The sequence below is a fragment of the Gopherus evgoodei genome, chromosome 12 (assembly GCF_007399415.2).
Source record: "Gopherus evgoodei ecotype Sinaloan lineage chromosome 12, rGopEvg1_v1.p, whole genome shotgun sequence".
NCBI classification, from domain to species: domain Eukaryota; kingdom Metazoa; phylum Chordata; order Testudines; family Testudinidae; genus Gopherus; species Gopherus evgoodei.
In genome coordinates, this window is record NC_044333.1 from 23,270,913 (window position 1) to 23,296,345 (window position 25,433).

Below are 25,433 nucleotides of genomic sequence, written 5' to 3' on the forward strand. Positions count from 1 at the left end.
AGCTGATTAGCTAGTAATATGGATATAGATATCATGGGCCAGATTCTGTCCTTACTTTGACTCTTTTTACACCACCCCAGCAGCAAATAGTGAATGAAAATGAGCAGCACGGCCCTTGAGTGAATTCAAAGTGGCAGCATATGGCCATAAGGAATGGTAGGAGGGAAAACAGCACAATGAAGATAATGGATTTCAAGAAGGCAGACTTTAGCAAACTCAGGGAATTGGCAGGTAAGAGCCCATGGGAAGCAAGTCTAAGAGGAAGAAAAGTTCAAAGAAGAGTTGCCAGTTTTTCAAAGGGACATTGCATAGGAAAGATAGGAAGTATGGCAAGAGACCACCCTGGTTTAACCAGGAGATCTCCAATGATTTGAAACTCAAAAAAAAGCCCTACAAAAAGTGGAAACTATGTCAAATTACAAAGGATGAATATAAACAAATAACACAAGTATGTAGGGACAAAATTAGAATGGCCAAGGCACAAAATGAGATTAAACTAGCTAGAGACATAAAGGGTAATGAGAAAACATTCTACAGATACATTAGAAGCAAGAGGAAGACCAGGGACAGGATAGGCCAGTTACTCAATGGGAGTGGGGTGGGGGGAAAAAATAACAGAAAATATGGAAATGGCAGAAGTACTAAATGACTTTTTGTTTCAGTTTTCACCAAAAAGTTTAGTAGCAATTGAACATCTAACTTAATGAATGCCACATGGGGATGAAGTGTCTGAAGGGGGGTGGAGGGACACATATAGACAGGGGTGCTAGGACCATGGAGGTGCAGGAACACATGGGGACAGGAAAACATGTGCCTGTCTGAACGGTAGATGTTAGGGATCAGCCAGGGTCTGCATAGGAGAAGATCCCTAACAATCCCTCTCCACCCCCCAAAAACACTTGTTCCATACTTTTCCCACCCATACTCAACAACCATCCGAGTTCACAACCAGGCTTCTTCCCAGCAATTTACTTCCCTCTCCCTCAGCTCCTCCATTACTACTGACTCCCCCAAGTCTTTGCAGTGCTTTTGAGGGATGTGGGAAATATGGTTCTGTACTGTAGTTTAAATGAATTATTACTCAGAGCTCTGTATTAATATGCCTAGTAAGGAATCTATTTGTAAAAAAACATTTCCTGAATCCTTTTGGTGTCTGTATTATTACAGACATACTTGCTGACAGGTATTTTGAAATAAATGACCAAAAATAATTGAAACTGGTGTGATTATAGTATGTTATTTTGACAAATAAAATATGTAGAATTTTGCAGAATTTTAAAATAGTGTGCAGAATTTTAATTTTTTGGTGCAGAATTCCATCAGCAGTAAATAGAGCTCAGGAACAGGACTGTTGAGTTGAAAAATGAAGAAGGGGTACAGCACACAGTAACAGAAGGTAGATGGGCAAGGAGCAAGAGAGGAGCAGCTCTTTCTACAAGGAGAGGAAAAGTCAATGGAGACAGCCAGAGTTCAGAGCCCCAGGAGGATAGAGGACAAAAGACACAAGGACTTGCAGCCAGAACGAACAGGAAGGCTGGAGAATCGCACCAGCACCAAAAAGAGACAAGTCTACAAGATTGGTGACTCCCTACTAAGAAGACCGAGGCCTGTCACCAGAGCTCATCTGGAGAACAGAAAGGGATGCTGTCTGGTGGAAGCTAAGGTATGGGATGTGGATCTGAGGCTGAAGAGGATCCTAACTGGAGCAGGAAAGAATCCATTGATTGTCCTTCACATGGAAGAAACGATACTGCTAGATTCTTGCTGGTATGCATAAAGGGAGACTACGTCAGACTGGGGAAGACACTTAAAGAAATGGAGGCTCAGGTGATCTTCAGTGGGATTCTACCTATCCCTAGAGGAGAATGAAGCCAACACAAGATCATGATGAACAGATGGCTCACGCAGTGGTGCTACAAAGAGTTCTTTGGGATGTTTGACCACTGGACAGAGGACTGTCCTCCTGGGGTGGACTCCACTTGAGTACGGAGGAACATAGACTTCTGGGATGGAGGTTGGTACAACTGATTAAAAGAGCTTTAAACTAGGAACTCAGGGAAGACAGTAGGGAGATGCACATGTAATCTCCATGCCTCATTCTAATATTGACCAGGAGGAAAATCAAGAAAGAGAATACAGCAATGGAAAAAGAAATAGCAATGGGTAGGCAAATGGACATGGATGCTGAAGGGGCGGGGGCGAGTGTGGGTGCTGAAAGTCAGTGTACAGGGGGTGAGGAGCGAGCGTGGATGCTGGAGGGGCAAGCATGGATGTTAGGGTGACCAGATGTCCCAATTTTATAGGGACAGTCCTGATTTTTGTGTATTTTTCTTATATAGGCTCCTATTACACACACACGTACCAATTTTTTACATTTGCTGTCTGATCATCCTAGTGGATGTTGAATGTCAGTGTACAGGGAGAGAGGGGCGAGCATGGATGCTGAAGGGACGAGTGTGGATGTTGAATGTCAGTGTACAGGGGGAGGGGGCGAGCATGGATGCTGAAGGGACGAGTGTGGATGTTGAATGTCAGTGTACAGGGGGAGGGGGCGAGCGTGGATGCTGAAGGGACGAATGTGGATGTTGAATGTCAGTGTACAGGGGGAGAGGGGCGAGCGTGGATGCTGAAGGGACGAGTGTGGCTGTTGAATGTCAGTGTACGGGGGTGAGGGGCGAGCGTGGATGCTGAAGGGACGAGTGTGGATGTTGAATGTCAGTGTACGAGGGTGAGGGGCGAGCGTGGATGCTGAAGGGGCGAGTGTCGATGTTGAATGTCAGTGTACGAGGGTGAGGGGCGAGCGTGGATGCTGAAGGGGCGAGTGTCGATGTTGAATGTCAGTGTATGGGGGTGAGGGGCAAGCGTGGATGCTGAAGGGACGAGTGCGGATGTTGAATGTCAGTGTACGAGGGTGAGGGGCGAGCGTGGATGCTGAAGGGACGAGTGTGGATGTTGAATGTCAGTGTACAGGGGTGAGGGGCGAGCGTGGATGCTGAAGGGACGAGTGTGGATGTTGAATGTCAGTGTACGAGGGTGAGGGGTGAGCGTGGATGCTGAAGGGACGAGTGTGGATGTTGAATGTCAGTGTACGAGGGTGAGGGGCAAGCGTGGATGCTGAAGGGGCGAGTGTCGATGTTGAATGTCAGTGTACAGGGGGAGAGGGGCGACTGTGGCTGCTGAAGTCTGTGCAGGGGCGCTGAGCTTGCCCCTTGGCTATGGGGCTCCCAGGTGACACCTTATGGTGCTGCCTATGCCCTTCTGTAAGCAGGGCCCTTGACTTATCCTTCACCCTGGAGCCAGCCCTCGTCTCTATGGTAACAGGAAGGAGGAAGAGTTGACAGGGACTTTCACTCTTCGATCACCTGATCTGGCTCAACGGTCACGTGATCCCGTCTCCATCATCGCCATTTTGAAGCAGTGTTCCGAGGGAGGAAAAAACAAAAAAGCTTTCAGCAACGCCGGTCCGAGAGAAGCGAGAAGACGTGGCGGGGAGCGGCCTGTCCCGCGGAGGACTCGGCAGGTAGCGTGTGAGTAACGGAGTGCGGGAGGGAAGGAGGCGGCAGCAGAGCGCCAGGAAGCGGAGCCCATGTGCATATCGTGGAACCCCCCCTTCGGCTCAGACTTTGGGCTCCGCAGCTATCACCTCCCGCGGCACGTCGCAGCCCCCTAGTCTCCCACAAACCTCGCTTGCCTCAACCCGAGGCCTCTCCCCCAGGTTGTCCCCTCCTCCCATCTGTCGGGGAAAACCCTCTTCCCCAAGCGCCCCTGCGGTGTAACTGGGGTCATCACCGCCCTCTCGGCCTTCGCCTGCTGCCCGCGCCCCGTATCGGGGTCTGAATTCAGGCACTTGCTTTCTACATAACGCCCAGCGCCCTCCTTGCCCCTTCCCCTTAGCGTAACCTAGGGTTCGCGCACCTCACGCAGCCTGTACGGTGTTTTCTGCCCTGGGCGGCTACTTGTGCCTCTTCTCTCCCTGTCCCGGAGATGGGTTTGCCGCATGGGTGACTGGGGTGGTGGTGACTAAGCTGGACAGGTGGTTGGTTGCACGAGGTCTAACTAGGAGAGGAAGGTTGATAAATAATGAGCTAAATGGGAAGGTTTGTAAGAGTCCCTGGCGGAGTAGATATACCTCCCCCAACCCCCACGTTACCATGGCATTCCACCAGGATAGGAGTTTGGGGAAAAAACAAGCCTGGCTTGTTCCAGCAGTCCCTGCAGGGGAGAAGAGAGCAACCAGCTACTGAAACCAAAGTGCAGTTGAGGCAATAATCTTAATGTACCAAATCTGATTAATATTAGTTTCAGTCAGTGATTTTGAAATGCAGAAGTAAGAAAACCAAACTAGTGCTGTACTCCAGCCCACCTCCCCTTTGGAGAGGGAGTGATTTGAGAAACGTGTCACACAGGGTTACCATATTTCAGATTCCCCAAAAGAGGACAAAGGGGGTGGAGAGAGCTGAAGAGGGTACCTGTGGTAGGGGTACTCACTGGAGGTGGAGGATAGTGTTGCTCCCTGTCAGGATGGATGGGCAGCTGGTACAAGCCTAGGAAGTAGCAACAGCCATCAGTCAGCATCTCCCAGGGGGACCCCCTGCCTGGGGCTGGGAGCTGGAGCCTGCCACGGCCGCTGTTGTTGTAGAGGAATGAATCAATCAGCTGCCAATGTAGGGGTGGGAACAATTGGGAAGTGGACCAATCCGGGCTTTAAGATGCAGCATCTGCTCTGCAAAAATCCAGGACATTTCCTGTTGTTTGAAAAATCCAGGCAGAGAGAGATGGAATCTCAAAAAAGAGGCAATGTCCAGGAAAACCTGGATGTATAGTAACTTTTCACAACTGTTGGGTTGATATCAGTCTCAAGGATTTTGCTATGTCAATAGCTTTGGTTTCTGAAAATTAAGTAATAAAATCAATAGTTGGTAAAAGTGAAATTCTCATGATAGTTTTCCTACTTATGGGATTTATAAAGGATGTTGTGATGGCTTTTGCTTTACACTATTGTGTTAAGCAATAGTTGGCCTTACCTAAACCTAACTTTCATTTCAAATGCCCTTAACTTAGTCATGCCTTTTGAAATACGCACTTCACTCATGTACATTTCGCTACTTCAGTCTGGAGAAATTTCCCATAGCTCCAAATCCTGCAAATAGGCAGTATCGGTAAATCCTTGCATTTAACTGGGCTACATGTAGAGTATGGGTTCACACTAATAGATGTGATTACAAGATTGGGGCCTTCTCTTTTGTCTAAGCGTTACTGATGCAGTAATTAAGGTTTGAACTTTTTTTTGCAATTTTTAGTGAAAAAAAGGTCTCTTCAAGATTACTCCACTGCAAAACAGAATCTAGAATAAAACATTTTCTTTCTTTCTTTTTCTTTCAGCTTGTAAATATATATATAAAAAAAGAGTCCTTTTGGCACCTTAGAGACTAACAAATGTATTTGGACATAAGCTTTCATGGGCTAGAACTTACTTCATCAGATGTATGAAGTAAAAGATACAGGAGCAGGTATAAATACATGAAAGGATGTGGGGTGCTTTACCAAGTGTTAAGTCAGTCTAACGAGATAAATCAATTAACAGCAGGATACCAAGGGAGGAGAAATAACTTTTGAAGTGGTAAGAGAGCGGCCCATTACAGACAGTTGACAAGAAGGTGTGAGTAAAATTAGTATTGAGGAAATTAAGTTTAGGTTATGTAATGACCCAGCCACTCCCAGTCTTTATTCAGGCCTAATCTGGAATTAATTTGCAAACTAGATAGCTTCAGATTAGGCCTGAATAATATATGTAATATCTGACATGGCTTGAACTCAGCATACATGCTTCTAGTAAATAAGAACTTAAATCTTTATAGAACTTAAAGGTTTAGAAAATGCTACTATTTAAATAAAATGTCTTAAAGACAAAAATAGTCTTATTTTTGAAAGGGCAGTATCTTCGTGTATCTGTAGAAAATTAGAAACTCTTCTCCACATCTTCTTGTGAGTCTCTCAACTTCAGCATTTTTACAATAGAAAAACCATAATTGCATTTTAAATAAACTAATCAGGTGTCAATATAAACTGAATAGTAAACTGAAGGGGAAGTATCTCTGGTCAGCATTTCTGTGGGGACTGGTGTTATGACCTATACATTTGAAATACTTCAAGGAAAAAGTTTGTAGCTGTTGTCAGAGAGATAAATTTGTATAGCAAGTACCTGAATACAATAATAGTTTCTCGTTTGGGACAATCTGCTCTCTCTAATTTTTTTCTTTAACCACTCATCTACTATTATAGCTGTTTGCAAATAAAAGTTACATTTTATTTATGTCTCTCTAAAACTTTCTTACAAAAAAATACAAAAAAACAAAACAACCCCCCCCCCCCAAATCCTACAAAGGTTCTGGTCTTGCAAACATTTACTCCATGCTTAACTTTAATCCGGGAAGTAGTCCCACTGAAATCATTTGAAAAAACTCCAAACTGTGAAATTCACACTTACTTTAATTTATTTAATCAAATGGTTTTATCTTCTGTACTGAGGAAATTGAGTTGTGATAGCAGAATCCAAGATTTAGCATGGAGGAAACTTTTCATCTGAGTTAAATAAATCCTCAAATTAATAATGTGTAAAACTTTTAAAATAGAGAAGTACTACTACAAACCTTAATAACCATAAATTGGCAGTAATGTGCAACTACCATTGACCGCAGTGCAGAGTACTGCATGTATTTCCCTTTTTGACATATCAAATAAAAATCAGTATGTGCTCAGAAACACACGTGGCAAGGTAAGAAATATACATACGTCCACTACAGAACATGAGGAAAAATATTGGAACAAAACTGTAGTCTAGCTTTTCAAAAAAGACCATATTCTCTAACTATGACTTTTTCTCAGAAAGATTCTTATAATGTAAGGGAAGGGAATGTGTAAGCGAACTGTAGCATTGGCTACAATAATGGTATTAAAAAATGACAAAATGTGAAAGGAAGCTAGTTTTCCCATGTGTTGGACAAAAATAAAACTTTTTGTAATTTTATTTTACTAACCATTACTGTTGCCAAGGCTAAGGTTGGCTTAATTTCCCTCTTAATGAATCACAGTGAACTGCAGCAAAAGGTTCAATTTCAAACCAATCTTACTTGAATTAATATTTTCAATTTACCATCATAGTGCTACTGCACTGGACTTTAATGATTCTTATCTGCATATAGATTCTTGTCTACCCCCTTAATGTCAACTATCCACTCTGGATATGTGAAGAGCCGGAGTGGTATTTTTTCAGTTTCCTGAGGTGTACCTACAGCAGAACTTTTGTGTACCTGGAGTTGCATCAGAAGAACTGGCATGAACAGACTATTGAGCTACGTGTCTCTTTCAGTTATATTGAAGCAATGTTTCCTACACGCTACATGGGGATAGAAGCTGATTCTTTATTATAAAATCTTCACTTTTGTATTGTTCTGCTATATGATTAAAAAAAGTTCTCTCGTTCATATTTGAGATCTGTAAATAGAATATTTAAAATTCAGTACACATCATTTGAAAATGCTTCTTTTTAATTCTAACAACTGTATCCTCTGCAAATAAGTTTCTACAGCTGCATATTAATTCAGCACAGGATGCAGTTTTTATTGTCTCTCATGAACAAAAAGCATCTTCCCCAGTTCTAAATACGAGCCCAAAGTTGTGGTGCTGTGTGCTGTTTGTTCTGTTCTTAAACTAAAAAGCTCAATCCAATTTCTGCAATTGACTAAAAATACTATGTGTACATGAGTAACTTGTTTGACAAGTTCTAAGCCCCAGACAATTGGATACTTTTATTAAAAGACACTTCAACTGACTTGTAGTGTGGTCCTGCTCTAAGAAGTTACTGTGCAAAAATGGTGTCATATTACCTGCTCCTTGTGTTTACTTAGCATCATGTCTACTGTCTTTAGTGAGAAAATTCAGCTTATACTGTTTTTTATTCCTATTAGAGCCAATCTTTTCCTCCTGTTACATCAGAGATATGTACTGAGTGTAATTAATTGGAAGATACTGGAATTTCACAGGTTTAACTGAAGGTTTAATTTGGCTTAAAGAACTTTTATTACAGGAGAAAATAATGAGAATAAAAGAATCAGCTCCACATGAGGTGTAATATTATAAACATGGTGCTGCATTCAATTCCCATTCTGGTTTTTTTTCCCCCAGTCAATAATCTCAAACCATGTTTGTGCTTAAATATGGCCACTTTTTAAACCTCTGACCACACCACATTATGGTCTGTGGTTTATGGTTAATGTTTTTAAAAGGAAGTAAAAAGGGAAACAGTTATTGCCTGCTGTTTCCAGAACTATACAATTCTTAAAACACAGATTCTGTGATTGTTCAGAAATGCTCACTACCAGTAGAGCTTTACAGTTCAGCTGATATTGCCTTGCTATCTTAGAAAATTAGTCTTGTGCTGAGAAATATGCTTTTTTTACATTTGTACTATCTTAATAAATAAAGCCATACCTAAATGATTAATGCAGGTAATGCTTAGTAGAACCATTTCGTGCTGAAATTTTAGTTATATTCTGAAGTGTTTTGTTACAAACCTACATTCATTTCAGAAGACTTCATCTAATCAGTAGAAACTGTACTTGATGCACTTAGTATTTAAAGAGTAGGTCTTCATGCCAGATTGAGACTTGCTTTTTTAATTTAAATGTGCTGAATTAATTTAAAATCAGTATCTTTAGGTAGGGTTTCTAGTGTTCAGATGGTGGTGATCATGGTGGGGAAATAGACAATATCCACAACAATACAAACCAACTTACCTGTGAAAATCATTAGCTCACTCTGCCATTCCATACCTTTGTAGTTTGAAGCATTCAGATGTAGGCTAACATGAAAAGGTGCTGCAAATATTCTGTCAAAATGTAACATGGTATCCAAAATGCTGTGTGTATAAGGCCTTCCAGGTTTCTGATTTTCTATAGTCTAAAACTGGAATATTATTAGAATATTAATGAATTTAGGCTACCATTTTAGTAGAATTAGGAAGTTAAATATTTATCAGAAGTGACTACATATTTCTATCTTTGTGCTTGTTAAATAAGCTAATGTTCCATTTCATAAAACTTTTTCAGATATTATGGAAGAGGGAAGCAGTATTGCAGTATTGGTACCAAATATTGGGGAACAGGAAGCTGTACTGATTTCTGAAACAGTCATTGGCTCAACACTGGAAAGCAGTGAAGATCATAGAAAATGTAAAACTGATCCTCTAATCCATGTTATCCAAAAATTAAGCAAGATAGTAGAAAGTGAGAAGTCACAGAGATGCCTTTTAATAGGGAAAAAACGTTCCCATCCTAATGCTTCTACACCATCTTTTGAAACACAAGAAATTTGTGAGATCCCAGCTAAAACAATGGAGCTGCCTGTTATTGGCATTAAAAAGACTGATGAGCTACAAGCAGATTATGTAACCAATTGTCTTCCACAAAGTAAAAGAAAGGTTATATGCTACCAGTGTAGCATATGTAAATTTCTATCACCATCTCTTTCTATACTACAGGAACATATAAAACAACATAGTCAACAGAATGAAGTGATATTAATGTGCTCAGAATGCCATTTTGCTTCTAAAAAGCAAGAAGAACTTGAAGTTCATATCAGAATTCAGCATGAGAATGATGGCAAAAAACAGTCAAAAGTGCAACAATGTGTAAATCTCTCAACTTCATCTTTGCAAGGGTCAGTGGGAGGAAGTGTCAAAGCAGGCACTGATCAGGCAGTGCATCTGGACTGTAAAGGCATAATTCAGTCTACTCCTATAGCTGAAATGGGTAGGAGAAAATGGTATACTTATGAGCAGTATGGCATGTATCGGTGCTTAATTTGTAGCTACACTTGTGGTCAGCAAAGAATGTTGAAAACCCATGCATGGAAACATGCAGGTGAGGTTGATTGTTCCTATCCTATATTTGAAGAAGAAAATGAGCCTACTAGCTTGTCAGATGCAACCGTAACTCATACGCCTCATAGTGTGGATACAATTATTCTCTCTCTAGAAAATAATGAACTAGACATCCATAGTGACCATTCTCTTCAACTCCAGATTTGTACTTCTGAGCAACTGTCATGTAAATCTCCACCAGTGGTAGAAAATGTAAAAGAGGAAGAGGTCCTAAGTCAATCAACAGCCCTTTCCTCTACTGGAGAACTGTTAGAGGAAACCGTATCGGATACAGATACAGAGCAAGATAATTTGATAACTGATAGCCTACTTTCATCAGCACAGAAAATCATTAACTGTAGCCCAAATAAGAAAGGTCATGTTAATGTAATAGTAGAGCGCTTGCCAAGTGCTGAAGAAACTGTTTTACAGAAACCTTTCCTAATGAACACTGACATTGAAGCTGAGAAAAAATTAATTTCAGAGGAATCCCAGGTTGTGTGTGAAGGATCTGGTGAAGTTTATCACTCAGATGAAATTGAAGAAGTAATAATAGGATGGAGCAATACTGAGAAGAAAGATAATGATTTAATCTCTAATAAAGGCATAGCAGCTGATGAAAATGCCCCTCCTGTGCGAAGAAGAACAAATTCGGAGTCTCTAAGACTGCACTCGTTAGCTGCAGAAGCTCTTGTTACAATGCCTATCAGAGCTGCAGAACTAACAAGATCCAGCTTTAGGGCCTTCAGTGCAGTAAACTCTTTAGATGCAGATACAGGACAAAGACAGACGGATGGCACTTGTGCAGCCCATTCTAAAATGGTATCGTCACTTAAAAACCCTCCAGAGGAGTTAACTAGTTTAAACCAAAGTGACTGTGCAATAATGGAGCTACAGAAGGACAAAACAGAGCTATCAGAAGCACCAATTAAAATGGGCATTAGTATGTCACTGCTCACAGTAATTGAAAAATTGAGAGAGAGGACAGATCAGAATGCTTCTGATGATGACATTTTGAAAGAATTACAGGACAATGCACAATGTCAACCTGTGAATGACATGAACATGCCAGGAAGTAACCTGGTAGAATACATACCCAATGTAGATCGACCATACCGCTGTCGCCTATGCCATTATAGCAGTGGCAATAAGGGCTACATAAAACAACACTTGAGAGTCCATCGTCAAAGGCAACCATATCAGTGTCCTATCTGTGAGCACATAGCTGACAATAGTAAAGATTTAGAAAGCCACATGATCAACCATTGCAAAACCAGAATGTATCAATGTAAGCAATGTGAAGAATCCTTTCATTATAAGGTGAAGTTATTTTCTTTTTATCTTTCTAGAATAGCAGTTTAAGTGTTTGCTACTAATTAACTGTTTTATTACTTTCTTTTAACTAAACTAAGTTAGTCACGGGAATTATCAAAGTATGGCACCTTGGCTGCAATGGCATTACAAATGGAGACTGTTAGAACTACTCTTGTACTACTGTATTCTTGCCACATGTCTGGCAACCTTGGGTTATTTACTTTTATGTGTCCTTGGTTTCTTTGTGAAAAATATTACATTTTCACTGAGAGTCATCATAGTGATCCATTAATGGACTACTTCTGGCCTGTTAACCTGTAGCAATAACAGGAGGGAATGGAAGCACTGGGAGGGGATAGTCTAGATCGGGGTGACCAACCTGAGCCTGAGAAGGAGCCAGAATTTACCAATGTATGTTGCCAAAGAGCCACAGTAATATGCTGGCAGCCTCCCATCAGCTCCCCCACCCCGCTCCCAGTGCCTCCCACCCACCAGCAGCCCCACCGATCTGTACCTCCCCGCACCTCCTGATCAGCTGTTCGTGGTATGCTTGAGGCTCTGGGTGGGGGGGAGGAGCGAGGGCATGGCAGGCTGAGGGGAGGGGATGGGAAGGGGTAGAATTGGTGCAGGGCCTGTGGCAGAGCTAGGGGTTGAGCAGTGAGCACCCCCTGGCCCATTGGAACGTTGGTGCCAGTAGCGCCAGCCTCAGAGTCAGTTTCTACACTAGGAACCGCATATTAACTGAAGAGCTACATGTGGCTCCAGAGCCACAGGTTAGACACCCCTGGTCTAGATAACCTAATAGATCAGACCTTCAAAGGGGACTCAAACATGACCCCTCATTGGGAGTGGGTGCAAAACCAGAGATCGTTCTTCTAAAACAGGGTTTCTTAAACTTCATTGCATCACAACCCCGTTCTGATGACAACAATTACTACACGACCCCAGGAGTGGAGACTGAACTCACCTGAGCCCTGTTGCCCCAGGTAGGGAAGGGGGAAGAAGGGAGTGAGCCAAAACCCAAGGGCTTCAGCCCCAGGCAGGACAGCTGCAACCTGAGCCCCGCCGCCCAGGACTGAAGCTGTTGTGCTTTGTCCCTGGGTGGTGGGGCTCAGGCTTTGGCCCCAGGCCCCAGCAAGTCTAAACCCTAGTGACCCCATTAAAATAGGGTCCCGATCCACTTTAGGGTTCCGACCCACAGTTTGAGAACCGCTGTTGTAGAAACGTTAGCCCAGAACAATCAGCTGAGAGACAAAGATTTCTTTTTCTCATTCTCTTGCTGCCTTATGTAACAGATATTATGCAGAGGACCAAATCTGAAAAATTACACTCCAGAGCTGAATACTGTGCCACGGTCACAGTTTTGCCTCTCTATTTAGTACATTAGTGTTGCAGGATGATGCATTTATATGTGAATTTAGTGCTTATGAAAAGATATCAGTAGCACTTGTAACTGTAGTCTTTCAGTCATTCATACAATTGGGACCAGCACAGGCAAGGGCAGTGCAAACTTGCCCACTTGTCCTGTTCAATTCTAATTTGGGAGGACAACATTTAGATTAAAGTACTTCACCTCCATAGTTGAGAATTTTTGTCATGGTCAGTAGAAACTATAATGACATCTTTCATCTAAGCCACTGGATAATCACAAGAAAACACAGGCACTACTGACCTGGTCCATATTTGAACCTGTGAATTAGAATTGATTGCTTCTCTATCCTATTACCAATAACCTGAGCTACCCAGTCCTCTTTTCTCTTATTTCCCTCCTATCCCCCCCCCATCGAGAAGAAATTCTTCCTATTAGAATTTTATTATTCTTTGAGAGTTTCAGTATATTACTATATTATATCTGAATGTGAAGAAAAGTTTAATCTTAAAATTATTTTACATTTAGAAGTATAGGAAGTTACTTCAACAGGTCACTTTTTTCTATTGATCGATTTTGCTTTTTAAAAAATCTTGTTGCTATTTAATATCTTTGTCAAATATCTAACGTCTACTCTTTAAAACAGTCAAAAGCATTTCATTCAGTGAATTGTCATCTTAGTACCATATTTTGCATTTTATATATAGTACAGTTAGTCAGTTAACTGAGGCATTCTGCAAATACTTACGAACTAATGTGTAAATGTTAATAGCTTTGCAAGTTAGTGCAACGTGAAGTGACCACTGTGTATTTATGGAGTCTATACTTAAATATTGTAGAGGAAAGGTGATTTTTTTTTTTTTGTTTTTTAACAGAGTCAGCTGCGAAATCATGAGAGAGAGCAACATAGTCTTCCAGATCTGCTCTCAACAGCAACATCTAACAAACTAATAGTTTCCAGTGAGGCAGATGAAAGAGAAGGTACTGTATGTATTTTTACATAAGATACCAGTAAAGAGTAAAATTTATAGTATTGCTACTGGTGTGTTGTATTATGAGCTTATGTTTCTCAAAACTTCCATTTAGGCAGAAAATTGTTATGCTTAGTCTCAGCCTAAATGTGTGTGGGGTTTTCAGAAGGCTTGGGAAAATTGCATGGTTTTGACATACCCTATCAGCATTTGACAGGCAGCGTCTTTAACCAGTGGAGATATTTTTATGTGTGCGCATTCGGATAGCTCAGATCACTTCTTTTTTAAAATATCAATTGCCATGGACATAGTCCTTTATGGACTAATGTCCTTTGGGTTTTAAGAAATATTTTTAGAAAATTGCATAGTGGATGTCGAAAAGATTGTTTTTTTTTAATTGACTTTCAAATAACTTAGAGGTGTGGAACATCAAATAAGCATACTCGCACGGACACGCTCTTGAATATCATACTTTAAAATTATTTTATTGTATCTTTATTATGCAAGCATTAATCAAATCACTTAAGTACAGTAGGTAAAAAGTATTTCTCAGTTTACATGAGGGGAATAAATAAATAAAGCATTCTGTTTCCTCTACCACTCTTTGTTGGTCTTTTTTATCTAATTTGTAAGTTCTTTGGAGCAGGAACGGTCTCCTGCAATGTGTGTATGTATAGCACTTAGTACAATGGGACCCAAATCTCAGTTCGGGCCTCTAGGTGTGTTGTAATATGTATAACAACAAAGTGGCTAAGGGCCCAGTTCTGTCACCCTTACTCATGTTTTGTAAGGACAAAAGTAATCCCATTAAAATCAGTGGGACCGCTCATGGAGTAAGGAAGGTACTGCTTAATGTGAGCAAGTACGGGCTGTTAGTAATTTGCCCAGAGCCATATTGTAAGTGTCAGAATAGAGTTAGAACTATAGTTCCTGGCACCCAGTTCCATAATTATGCTACTAGATCATGCTGTATCTTATTAAATGGCTCTGACATTAAACATACAAGTCAGAAAAATCAGTTATTTACCTCACCAGCACTAAATAAAATTACCCGATAGCTACTTTTTTGTCCTCCTAGAAGCCAGCTGGGTTTTAGATATATATAATAATTCCAGGAGATTGAGCTTTTAGTGTTTTGTTACTTTCTTCAGGTCCAAGTTCAAGAAAGTGCTAGATTAATTTTGTAGGGGTTTTGTTTTGGTTGGTTGGTTGGTTTTTTGATGAGGCATGGGCACGCAGGAAGAGCTCCTTAGTAGAAGAAAAAGCACTCTTCATGCGCACCCGGCATTTTTCAAAAGAAATAACATGAGTATTTTTGTAGAAGTGATGGAACATAGGTGTTGCTGGTTTTGCTTTTGTTATAAATGTTTGCACAGCTGTGATTATCACCATTGTCAATGCTTGCAATTGTTTAATCCAAGGTTTTTAGAAGTGACTAATGATTTTGGGTGCCTCAGTTTTTGGGTGCCCAACTTAAAACGTGAAAGAGGCCTGATTTTCAGAAGGTGTTGAGCAGCTCCTCTAAAAAAATCTGGCCCCATTTAGGGTGTTTTTGTTGAAGATCCAAAAACTGAGAAAACCAAAACTGCTAGTCATCTGTGAAAATCTTGCTCTTAAATTTTTTTTTCCAATTCTTGCAAATTAAGGACGTGATCTTGTAATTCCTCTGATAGGGGAAACTCCTATTCAGGGAAGCTGGGCCTGACTTAAATTTACTCTAAATGTTTTAATAATTTTTACTCATTTTTACCTTATGTAAAATGTTATAGTCATTCATTTCAGATGGTTTTTTACCCCAAATTAAAGTTGGTAATATGATTTAAGTAAAAATGTTTTTCCTTTTAAACTTCCATTAAATTATATTTTGGAAATCTTCAATTATTTCAAAAACAATTTGCAATCAAATTATGGCACTACCGCAGTACAGAGGCCATCATGTCAAACAGATGTCATCCCTATAAAGCTACCCAAAATAAAGAAATTTATGACATAGCATCTGTTTATATGAGAGATTCTGAATTGGAACAGATTCATTTTTTGTTTATGAAACAGTCAGTCCTAAACGTCTCTTCATTCATCATGTTATACAGTAAACTTAAAGGAAGCATTATAATACTGGATATGATTGGATTGTAAATGCCTAATAATGGACTATAGTAATAAGCTGCATTATAGGAGCACCTGTTCTTCTTGCTAGAATAAGGATTTGTCATTTCCCACATACACAGTGCACAAATCCCTTCCAAAAAGTCCCACAAAATCATGGGGGAAGGAAAATAATGCCAAACTGGCAATTTAACTATAACTTAACTGCTTTTTGTTAAAGAATAAATCTAAACTGGTGACTAGTATGAGTAATTGCTCCCAAGTGTGAGCTGACTGGTGGTTAGCCACTTCTAACTGCAATAGATTTCTTTGCAGTATCCTTTTATCTTGTTAGCTACTCTTTCTTTAAAGCCATCTAACTAATAAATATCTAATTCCGTACTAGAAAATAAATTCAGAGCCAAATTAATTCCCACTAATGGAACTGAGCCTGCAGGCACTTTGTAGTAGAAAGTTCACTGAAGCGGGAGTGCAATAGCAGAATCATTCACAGTTTCTGCTCTGCTGGGTGGTCTGGACCTTATTGGTGTCTTGTGCTAGACTGAAATCGTGTTAATCTCCAGAATACAAAAGATATGTATTCACCTGTATGAACGAATGTGACAAAAGCAGTTAATACAAACTTAATAAGGCTGCCATGCTAATTTCATGGAAGGTTTTTTTTGGTACAGTAATAAAATAAATGCATTGTGGGAAAAGTCTGATGTACCTTGCTTTCATGAATTTAAGGCTGAATCAAAGCATGTAGGGCCAGTATCATTCCATGTCACTTTATCTTGTAGAGATCTCAGAGCATTGAGCAATTTTCCACCAAGTGTTTCAGTTCATGGGTGGAGTAGAGTTAAGCATGTAGGGGTCACTTTTTGTTAAGTATGCATATATGCAGTTATCTAATTTTTATGTCTATTAAACGTATGTATTGCTGGCAGAATAAATCCTTGGTAGTATCAGCCAAGAGGTCCAGTTGCTGTCACTTGATTTTGCATGTTTAAACTCTGCTATTAGTCACTTTTGGAGTGGTTTTCACTTGGAGAATAAATCAGCTGTCTGCAAACCTCAAATTAATGTAAAGTATTTTTAAAAAATACTTTCACATCACTTATTTGTTCAACTATGAAACGAAATGAAATGTAGAGGAAGTGGTATTTGAATGTCTGTCCAATTACAATAGGCTGTTCACTCAATAAATGTTTACTCTAAAGAATCAAGAAGAACAAGTTTGTATATTTGCATATTATGACATTAAATTTGAAGTAAGACTTTCTTTAATTACATTTCGAAAATTATTGGTTTGCTACTTTATCTCTTTAAAAATGTTGCTTCCAGGTTAGCATTCATTTTGGATCCCCTTTTTAAAATTGTTAGCTGAAGTTATATATATATCTGTTTACCTATCTATCACCTTCTACCTGAGATCTGGAATACTATTAATGTAGAACCCTTAGCAGACATTTAAACCCATGTGTCATCAATTCCTGCTATCTGGAATAGAGCTAGTTGTAACAGTATCAGAGCTTTCAGCTCACAAATTAAAAGAAACGTCTAAAAATTCTTAACAGTATTAGTAACCTCAGCACTTTTTATGTGGTCTGTCAAATTTCAGTTTTGGGAGTGATTATAATCAAATGCTGATCGGCACCTGGATCTTGGGAGACTTTAAATCTTAAAGTTTAATTCAGACTTACTTTATTCTTCTCTGATATTTTTTGTTATTGTTTGTCCTTTATCAGTTTTATCTTTCTGATTCCTGACCTCTCCTTTAGGTCAAGGCATTTGGGCTGGGGTTTAGTTCTGGCAAATTACAGAAGCATTTCGGTCTTGTCCACGTGCTTTGTCTTGTACACAAGGTCTGGAATGCTGTTAACATAGACAGCAGACATTTAAACCCCTATGTATGTCAGATTCTGTGACTCTGGCAGCACAAGTAGAACAGCAGTTTAGGACTCCTGTCTTATCCACTGCAGTCCTGGCTTTTAAAGCTGATTTTGGGGACAGCAGTGAGTACATTCCCCACTAACACCTCCATTCTCTCCTTTCCTTTAGGGGGACTGAAATGTCTGGGTATTTGCTCCCTGAATTAAAGCAGCTGCTGAATATTTTCCTCCTTAAGACAGCAGATTAAATGAGGTGATGTTCCTTCTGCAAGGAAAAGAGATGCTCTAGGAATAATTTGGGGGAAGTTGTATGGTTATATAGGAGGTCAGACTACATGATCACAATGATCCCCTGTGACCTTAGAATCTATAAATCTGACTCTGTCAGAAGCCACGGAAAGGGATGCTTCCATGAATGCTCCCATCCCTTAACCCTGCCAGGGAAGGGGGTCTCAGTCTGAGCTGTTTGTGCTCCTGCATCCACCTTCTATCCTAATCCCATACCAGAGGAAACTCTGCTGGAGTCACCTCACCTCTTGAGACTCAGCAAATTGGACTATCCTCACCATTCAAGAAATTATCAAGATAAGTCCCAAACTCTCCCTAACTCCCCTTCTCCTGCTACTCTTCACTGCCATTTCCCCTACTTCAGCTACTGGGAGTAATTCAAGAGATGATAAAGGAGGAAACATTGATCAGGTTGTTTTTTTTTTTTTTCAAACCAAATTGGCAAGAAGGCCATTGTACGTGGACCAAAGTTGAGACATTGCTAAAATCACTCCATCTTTCCAGGAAGGAACTCCTATCCAGAACTAATCCTTATATCACATTTCACAATACCTGAGCCTGACAGCCTGGCTATTGACTGGCAAATTTTAAACAAGACAGGATACTCTTAGTCTCACCACAAGCCTTTTATGTCTTAGCATTCACAAGGACAAAATTCTCCTGTTAAAATAGAAGGATCCAATGTAGGAAACAAGACCTTACAGTTTTTCTGGATTTCTTCCCTGAGTCTAAGACTTCCCATCATTGTTTAAAGCTGAAACACAAGATCCAATGTCAAACACAGGCTCATGTAGTGTCTTGTAGGTCGCCTGGTTCATTATGGCAACGTGTATCCAAACCAACCGAGAAACCTTTGTTCCCTATCTGGACTCTGCTAACAATACTACAAGCTCTCATGACCCATCCATTCAACCTGATGGTATCTAACTCCCCTTTGTGTGTGGTTGTGGGTGTGGTGAGGAGGAAGACAGAGACCTGCTTCCTGGTCACGATCATGTCAGCAAAGAAGAGTTTTTGAAATCTCTGTTCTTACAAAATTTGAAACTTACTGTGTCTTCAGCAAAGGACAAAGCGTTTCTTGAATCCCAGAATCATTCATTTCCAGGTCAAGTTTCCTTCATACTTCATAGGAAATCATCCTTTCTTGATTTGCCCAGTTCTCAACACCCAAGCATGGCATGTAGTAGATATGAGAACTACTGTTAAAATATATCTTGGTAAAAATGACCATTTCAGGAAAATGTCTAGATTCTTATTCAACTGCACACAAAAAAAAAAAAACAACAATCCAGAAGGGATGAGAGAGCGCTCAGCACAGGCTCTTAGGCAGAAAGAGCATCATCCACTACGGTGGAAATCTGTATGGCTGCCAGATCAGCATATGTTTATAAAGGCCTAGAAGGTTGACCTTTGCTCCTCTGTGGAAGCATCCTTCAGCAGGAAGGTGCTCCAAGTGATGGTCTCAAAATCGGTTATTATTTTTAGGGACAGGAGACATTCTCCCTTCTATCGTAGCTATTTCTCCCTCCTACTAACTTTTCCTTTCTGCTTGCCACATCACAAGTCTCAGATAGAGGAAATGTCAGGATCCAGAATGGAAAACTTGTTACCTGATGATTTTGGTTCAGGGATTCCTCTCTACCCCACTCTGTCCCACTTGAAAAGTTTTCCAGTAATTTACACCCTGGTCATTTCAGGGCCATGTATATATCTAACACAGTTAGGTATTACTAAATGTAATCTACTAATAATAACTTGGGAAGAGGATGGAAGGGTTGTAACCAAGCTCCAGAACCTTGTTGATGAATCTGAATTATCTTCCAGTTGCAAGAAGAAAAGCACAGCTTAAATGTCTTACATTGGCTGAGAGGTCAGTCCCAGAAAGGAAATACTTTGGTATTTCAAACTGAAAAAAGTTAATATTTTCCTCTGTTTACACTCATTTTTTAGTTCTTACAAAAATCTAGATTATCTCCTTAATAGGTTATATAATACCCTAAATCTGAACATCCCAAACTCTTTTAAGATGATGATGGGGTATGAGTGGGAGATAAAATAGCCAGATCTTTTTCAGGAAGCTTTTGATTTTGTTTCTTCTGTTGTTAATTGTTTCTTTTTTCTTAGTGCCTACCTTTTCCTTTGACTTGATTCTGCAGTGGAAATGCTGAGCCCTGCAGTTTCTGTAGCATCACTTTATAATATTACAAACCTGAGATTATGACCTGATTGCAGGAACCAGGGAAGGGGAGAGGCTGGATTGTGAGGGAGAATGTACTTCCTAAAATATGAATAGCTCTAATAAATAGCATGGAGCATGCAGAAGAGCACTGATCAACTAAATTTACATTTATTATGTATAATGTCCATTTCTAGTTTGCCTCAGTGTTGAAATAGCACTTCAAAATATTGATAATTCATGTTTCATAATTCTATTCAATGCTGAAACTATCTTTGAACGTCCTATAGTAGAAAAAAAATATTTCTAAAACAATTAAATCTATTGTGTACAGGGAATAAGCCTTCAGTCCAGAAACTCTATAGATGTGATGTGTGTGACTACACAAGCACAACATATGTTGGGGTACGAAATCACAGACGGATTCATAACTCTGATAAGCCATACAGGTGAGTGTCTTAATTGTTATTTACTAGTGCTGAGCTTTTGAATTATTTAACTTAAAAGTTTTAATTGCTTGTGTTTATTGTAATGATAGTGTGTTTTTAAGGGTATCATTGTAGAAAGCATTTAATATGAGTTTCAAAGTTTTACTAAAAGGCAAATTAAACTACTCCATTCAAAAATGGAGGGAGCTGCTGGCTCATTCAAACTATATAGTTAGGATCCAATAAGCTTGATGGTGCTACAGTATTTTCAGTACATGTATTTTCAGTTGTACTTATCAGCTGTGTTTTCTGAATTTGAAACAATGAAATGTGACGCTTTGGAGGGGGAAATAAAGAAAATGTTACCATATTTTACATTAGATAGTTCATTAAAGTCTTCAATTGAAGTTTGGCTGATTTCTGGATTTCCTGTGCAGTTGAGTTCATTTTGGATTCATTCCACTGCAGAGGGTTACGCCCAGTCATTTTTAAAACTTTAAAGCTTTGTTTTAAACTGATAAGACACAAATAACAAGGTTCAAATACCTCAGTGCAGTGGGTAGAGGGCAACCATGATTAAGGCTACATTTTAGTCATGGCTATTTTTAGTAAAAGTCACAGACCAGGTCACAGGCAGTAAACAAAAATGCATGGCCCGGGACCCATGGCTGTGGGGTTGGTGGGGCCGGCAAGCTCCTACCTGGTTCCACACTTCCTCCGCTGCAGCAGCAGAGTTTGGGTGTGGGAGGGAGCAGGGGGTTTGTGCACAGGATGGAGTGAGGTGGGCTCTGGGTGGCGCTTATCTGGGGGGCTCCGAGGGTCCCGGTCAATGGGAGCTGCACTCTGGGAGGAGGGAGCGTGCAGAGCTGCCTGGCCATGCTGCCACATAGCAGCTGAGCAAGGAGGATGTCACCATCTCTGGGGAGCCCCACAGGTAAGCGCTGTCCAAAGCCCGCCTCACCCTGTCCTGTGCCCCTGCCCACACCCAAACTCTGCTGCTGCTGGTGGGGGGTGAAGGGGTGGGGGCCAGTGGCCCAAGACTGCCCCAGCAGCGGCCGGTGCATCTGGCCTGAGCTGCCCCTGAGCCAGATGCACCGACCGCTGCAGAAGTCACAGAAAGTAATGGAATCTGTGGCTTCTGTGACAAGCCTACAGCCTTAACCATGATGTATTGGGCACTGCATGATATTGCAAAACTCTGCCCTGTACTTTGCCCCTGCACCACTCCGTTTTCCCGTAGGTTTTCAATAGGTTCATTGTTACCAATCTTAGATAAGAGACATTTTAATAATTTCCTCATAGGTCTATATAGAAGCTTCTATAATTTGTGTTAGTAGTGTGTACTACTCTTGCCTTTTGCTTTTTTTTAAAATAATAGTTCCTTTTCTATTGCAGTTTTCCATTGTTTGTTGTATAGATTCAAACAAATGTAATTCATACTCACTCAGTGTGGCACTTTATCCTTCTATAGTGGCTGGAAAGCAGAAGTTAGAGTCTGTACAGGCTTTGAGCCAGTACAACTTGGCCTTTAGGTTTTTAGATATTGAGGTCTCAGGTTCAAATCCCACTGTCTGTGACTCAGCCAGCTGCATTGTGTTATACAGAAAGAAACCATAATTTGTTTGTGACAGTGCTTCAGTATTGGTATTCTAGAATGTTTTTTCCAAAAGTATACTTCAGGCAGCTGGAAGATGTTTTGTCACAAAGCCAAATGTGGGATGTCATAGTGTCTTCACAGAGATCTGGTAAAACTTAAGAGATTTGCTTTAGAATCAAAGACTTACAAGAAGAGCCTTTTTATTGGGGTGGGGAATGTCCCTCCTTTAGATTCCCAAGAGTTCTTCATTCAAACTTGAAAGTGAAGAGGAAAACCAGGGTTCCAGCAGGAAAGAAAGGAACAAAACAGAAAATATCAGCTACAATCAGAGATGGCTGGTTCTTGAAATAAGTACTGAGGTGGAAGTTACCAGAATTCCTCCTTTCCTGTCCTCACCCACTTCCTACCCTCCCCATGCAAACTCTCATGTCAAACTACTCCAGAATAACTTCCCCACCTTTCTGCTAACATCCCCAACCAGGCTCAGGAACACTTCCTATCTATCCTTTAGCTCAATCTCTTCACTTCCTAACAACCTCTGTACACCTAAGTCACCTTCCCCCGCATTTGAGGATATTCTCCCCAGACTTAGAAACCCACCTCCTTCCTCCATCAGACCCAGAAAAACACTTCCTAAAACCACTAAATCTCCTCTCAACTCTCTTACCACCCCCACAGTGTTCCCCTGCTCAACCTCCCACCCTTTCCTGCCTCAGAATCTTCCTTCCCCCCATTGTTGCTTGGCCTGAAGCAGGAAGAGCAGAGGCTGCGGAGAGCCCTATATCCCATGTCTGTCTGAATTAATCCCACAGAAGCCTGTATTATTACTCGTTCTGCTTTCTGAAACGCATAGTTAGGACACTTTGTAGCAGGTTTTACGGCAATCTGTAATATGCAGCCATATTATAACTACTATATAGCTATTATAGCTCCACCAGCTTCTGATAATCAGCTGTTCGTGACTAATATTATTCATATTTTATCTGATAACCTTTGAAATTTACTTTGACACCTCACCTCAGTATGAAGCTTTCAAATAACACAGAGATTGGACTAATCTCAATCAGATAGACTAGGGGTTCTCAAACCTTTCCACAGTATAGATCACACCATGGTAGATAATGGACACCTGCCCAGCCATTCACAATCCCATAATATTCCCATGACAGCTACAATGAATGCTTACATGGAAATGTCATGTTAAAGTGGGGTTTTTAACTGTTTTTAATGCACTATAGAAACTAGAAACAAGAAGAACCAGCACACTGAGATCAGTCAGTTCTCATCAGATCCTACCAAATGCGCTCTGAACCACAGTTTGAGATCCTCAGTGCTAGACTAAGAACAGAACATCTCGCATCATCCTGTGAGAAGGGCTGGTGGGGAGGTTTTAAAAAGTGAATAATTATTTATGGAATGGACTTACATCGTAAAAATAATTACACACCTACAACTAGATAATCAAATGTTGTGTCCCTAAAAATTGCTGTTTAGCCTCCAATTTTTTTCCTGTTTACACATAAGTATTTTGTTATTCCAGGGGGTCAGTTCTATGCACATCATTGCAAGATACTTCAGCACCTCTTAAAAGTGAGAAACGATTGGGCAAAGCTATATATAAGCGTTAGCCAAAAGGAGATTATTTATTTAAACTAGGCATTGAATTTGGAATATCTAGAGTCTCTAGAATGATGAGCGCAACCCTGAGGAGTTTAAGCCTCTGCTCTTAAGCCTCAAATGGTTAATAAAATGAGTGTCATGAAGTTTGCTCTGTAGAAATCTTGAAGATAAGAAACTGAAAACCTTAAAACCTGAAATCTTGTCTGCTCATGTTAAAAATTCCCTGGCACTTTTCAGTTGTCCACGTTTTTGTCCAGAATGTCTTCCCTCCATTGTTCTGCCATGTGTTTTGTACTGCTGCCAACTCAACAGTTGGCTGCACTTTGATGTACGTGTACTCTTGTACTTCGAGATGAAGGGTGCAACAGAAGTTGGTGTGTGTGTTCCAAAATAACTTTTATGGATAACTGTCACCCTGATTAGGAAACAATAAAGGATTAAAATTCACAACAATAAAATTGAAGGGAACAGGGAATTTCTTGTTACTTGACACTGGTGACATAGGCAGGGCGAACTGATTTAAATCACTAAATGGAAATCCTCAATTTAAATCATTGATATTAATAACTTTTCTATTTGTACTTCATTTATTTTCTAAAAAAGGTGCATGTTTATTGGTTGATATAACCATTAAAACATGTAGATTTACAACTAAATAGTGCCTTTACAGTAGATTGGGTATATCTTTTAGCTACCAAGGAGAGTACACTATAGCCTCTAGCTATTATCTTTGGAAAGTCATGGGAGATGGGGGAGATTCCAGAAGACTGGAAAAGGGCAAATATAGAGCCCATCTATAAAAAGGGAAATAAAAACAACCCAGGAAACTACAGACCAGTTAGTTTAACTTCTGTGCCAGGGAAGATAATGGAGCAAGTAATTAAATAAATCATCGGCAAACACTTGGAAGGTGGTAAGGTGATAGGGAATAGCCAGCATGGATTTGTAAAGAACAAATCATGTCAAACCAATCTGATAGCTTTCTTTGATAGGATAACGAGTCTTGTGGATAAGGGAGAAGCGGTGGATGTGGTATACTTAGACTTTAGTAAGGCATTTGATACTGTCTCGCATGATATTCTTATCGATAAACTAGGCAAATACAATTTAGATGGGGCTACTATAAGGTGGATGCATAACTGGCTGGATAACCGTATTCAGAGAGTAGTTATTAATGGCTCCCAATCCTGCTGAAAAGGTATAACAAGTGGGGTTCCGCAGGGGTCTGTTTTGGGACCGGCTCTGTTCAATATCTTCATCAACGACTTAGATGTAGGCATAGAAAGTACGCTTATTAAGTTTGCAGACGATACCAAACTGGGAGGGATTGCAACTGCTTTGGAGGACAGGGTCAAAATTCAAAATGATCTGGACAAATTGGAGAAATGGTCTGAGGTAAACCGGATGAAGTTCAATAAAGACAAATGCAAAGTGCTCCACTTAGGAAGGAACAATCAGTTTCACGCATACAGAATGGGAAGAGACTGTCTAGGAAGGAGTATGGCAGAAAGAGATCAGGGGTCATAGTGGACCACAAGCTAAATATGAGTCAACAGTGTGATACTGTTGCAGAAAAAGCAAACGTGATTCTGGGATGCATTAACAGGTGTGTTGTAAACAAGACACGAGAAGTCATTCTTCCGCTCTACTCTGTGCTGGTTAGGCCTCAACTGGAGTATTGTGTCCAGTTCTGGGCACTGCATTTCAAGAAAGATGTGGAGAAATTGGAGAGGGTCCAGAGAAGAGCAACAAGAATGATTAAAGGTCTTGA

At 40.4% G+C, this 25,433-nt stretch overlaps 1 protein-coding gene and 1 long non-coding RNA gene across 6 annotated transcripts in view; one reads left to right on the forward strand and one right to left on the reverse strand.

Moving 5' to 3' along the window:
* Window positions 1-3,386: 3,386 nt before the first annotated feature.
* Window positions 3,387-25,433, forward strand: part of ZNF507 (zinc finger protein 507) — a 47,893-nt gene continuing 25,846 nt past the window's right edge. For 4 of the 5 annotated variants that reach the window (XM_030581236.1, XM_030581238.1, XM_030581233.1 and 1 more), the window contains exons 1-4: window positions 3,387-3,527; window positions 9,108-11,239; window positions 13,478-13,583; window positions 20,352-20,466. In XM_030581236.1, coding sequence (XP_030437096.1) covers window positions 9,113-11,239; window positions 13,478-13,583; window positions 20,352-20,466 — 2,348 coding nt within the window. In that variant the 5' untranslated portion in view covers window positions 3,387-3,527; window positions 9,108-9,112. The remainder of the gene's footprint in view (window positions 3,528-9,107; window positions 11,240-13,477; window positions 13,584-20,351; window positions 20,467-25,433) is intronic. The other variant, XM_030581234.1, reaches the window with a different exon arrangement.
* Window positions 21,742-25,433, reverse strand: part of LOC115660174 — a 32,099-nt gene continuing 28,407 nt past the window's right edge. The window contains exon 6 of the long non-coding RNA XR_004002771.1: window positions 21,742-22,296. This is a non-coding gene — a long non-coding RNA (uncharacterized LOC115660174). The remainder of the gene's footprint in view (window positions 22,297-25,433) is intronic.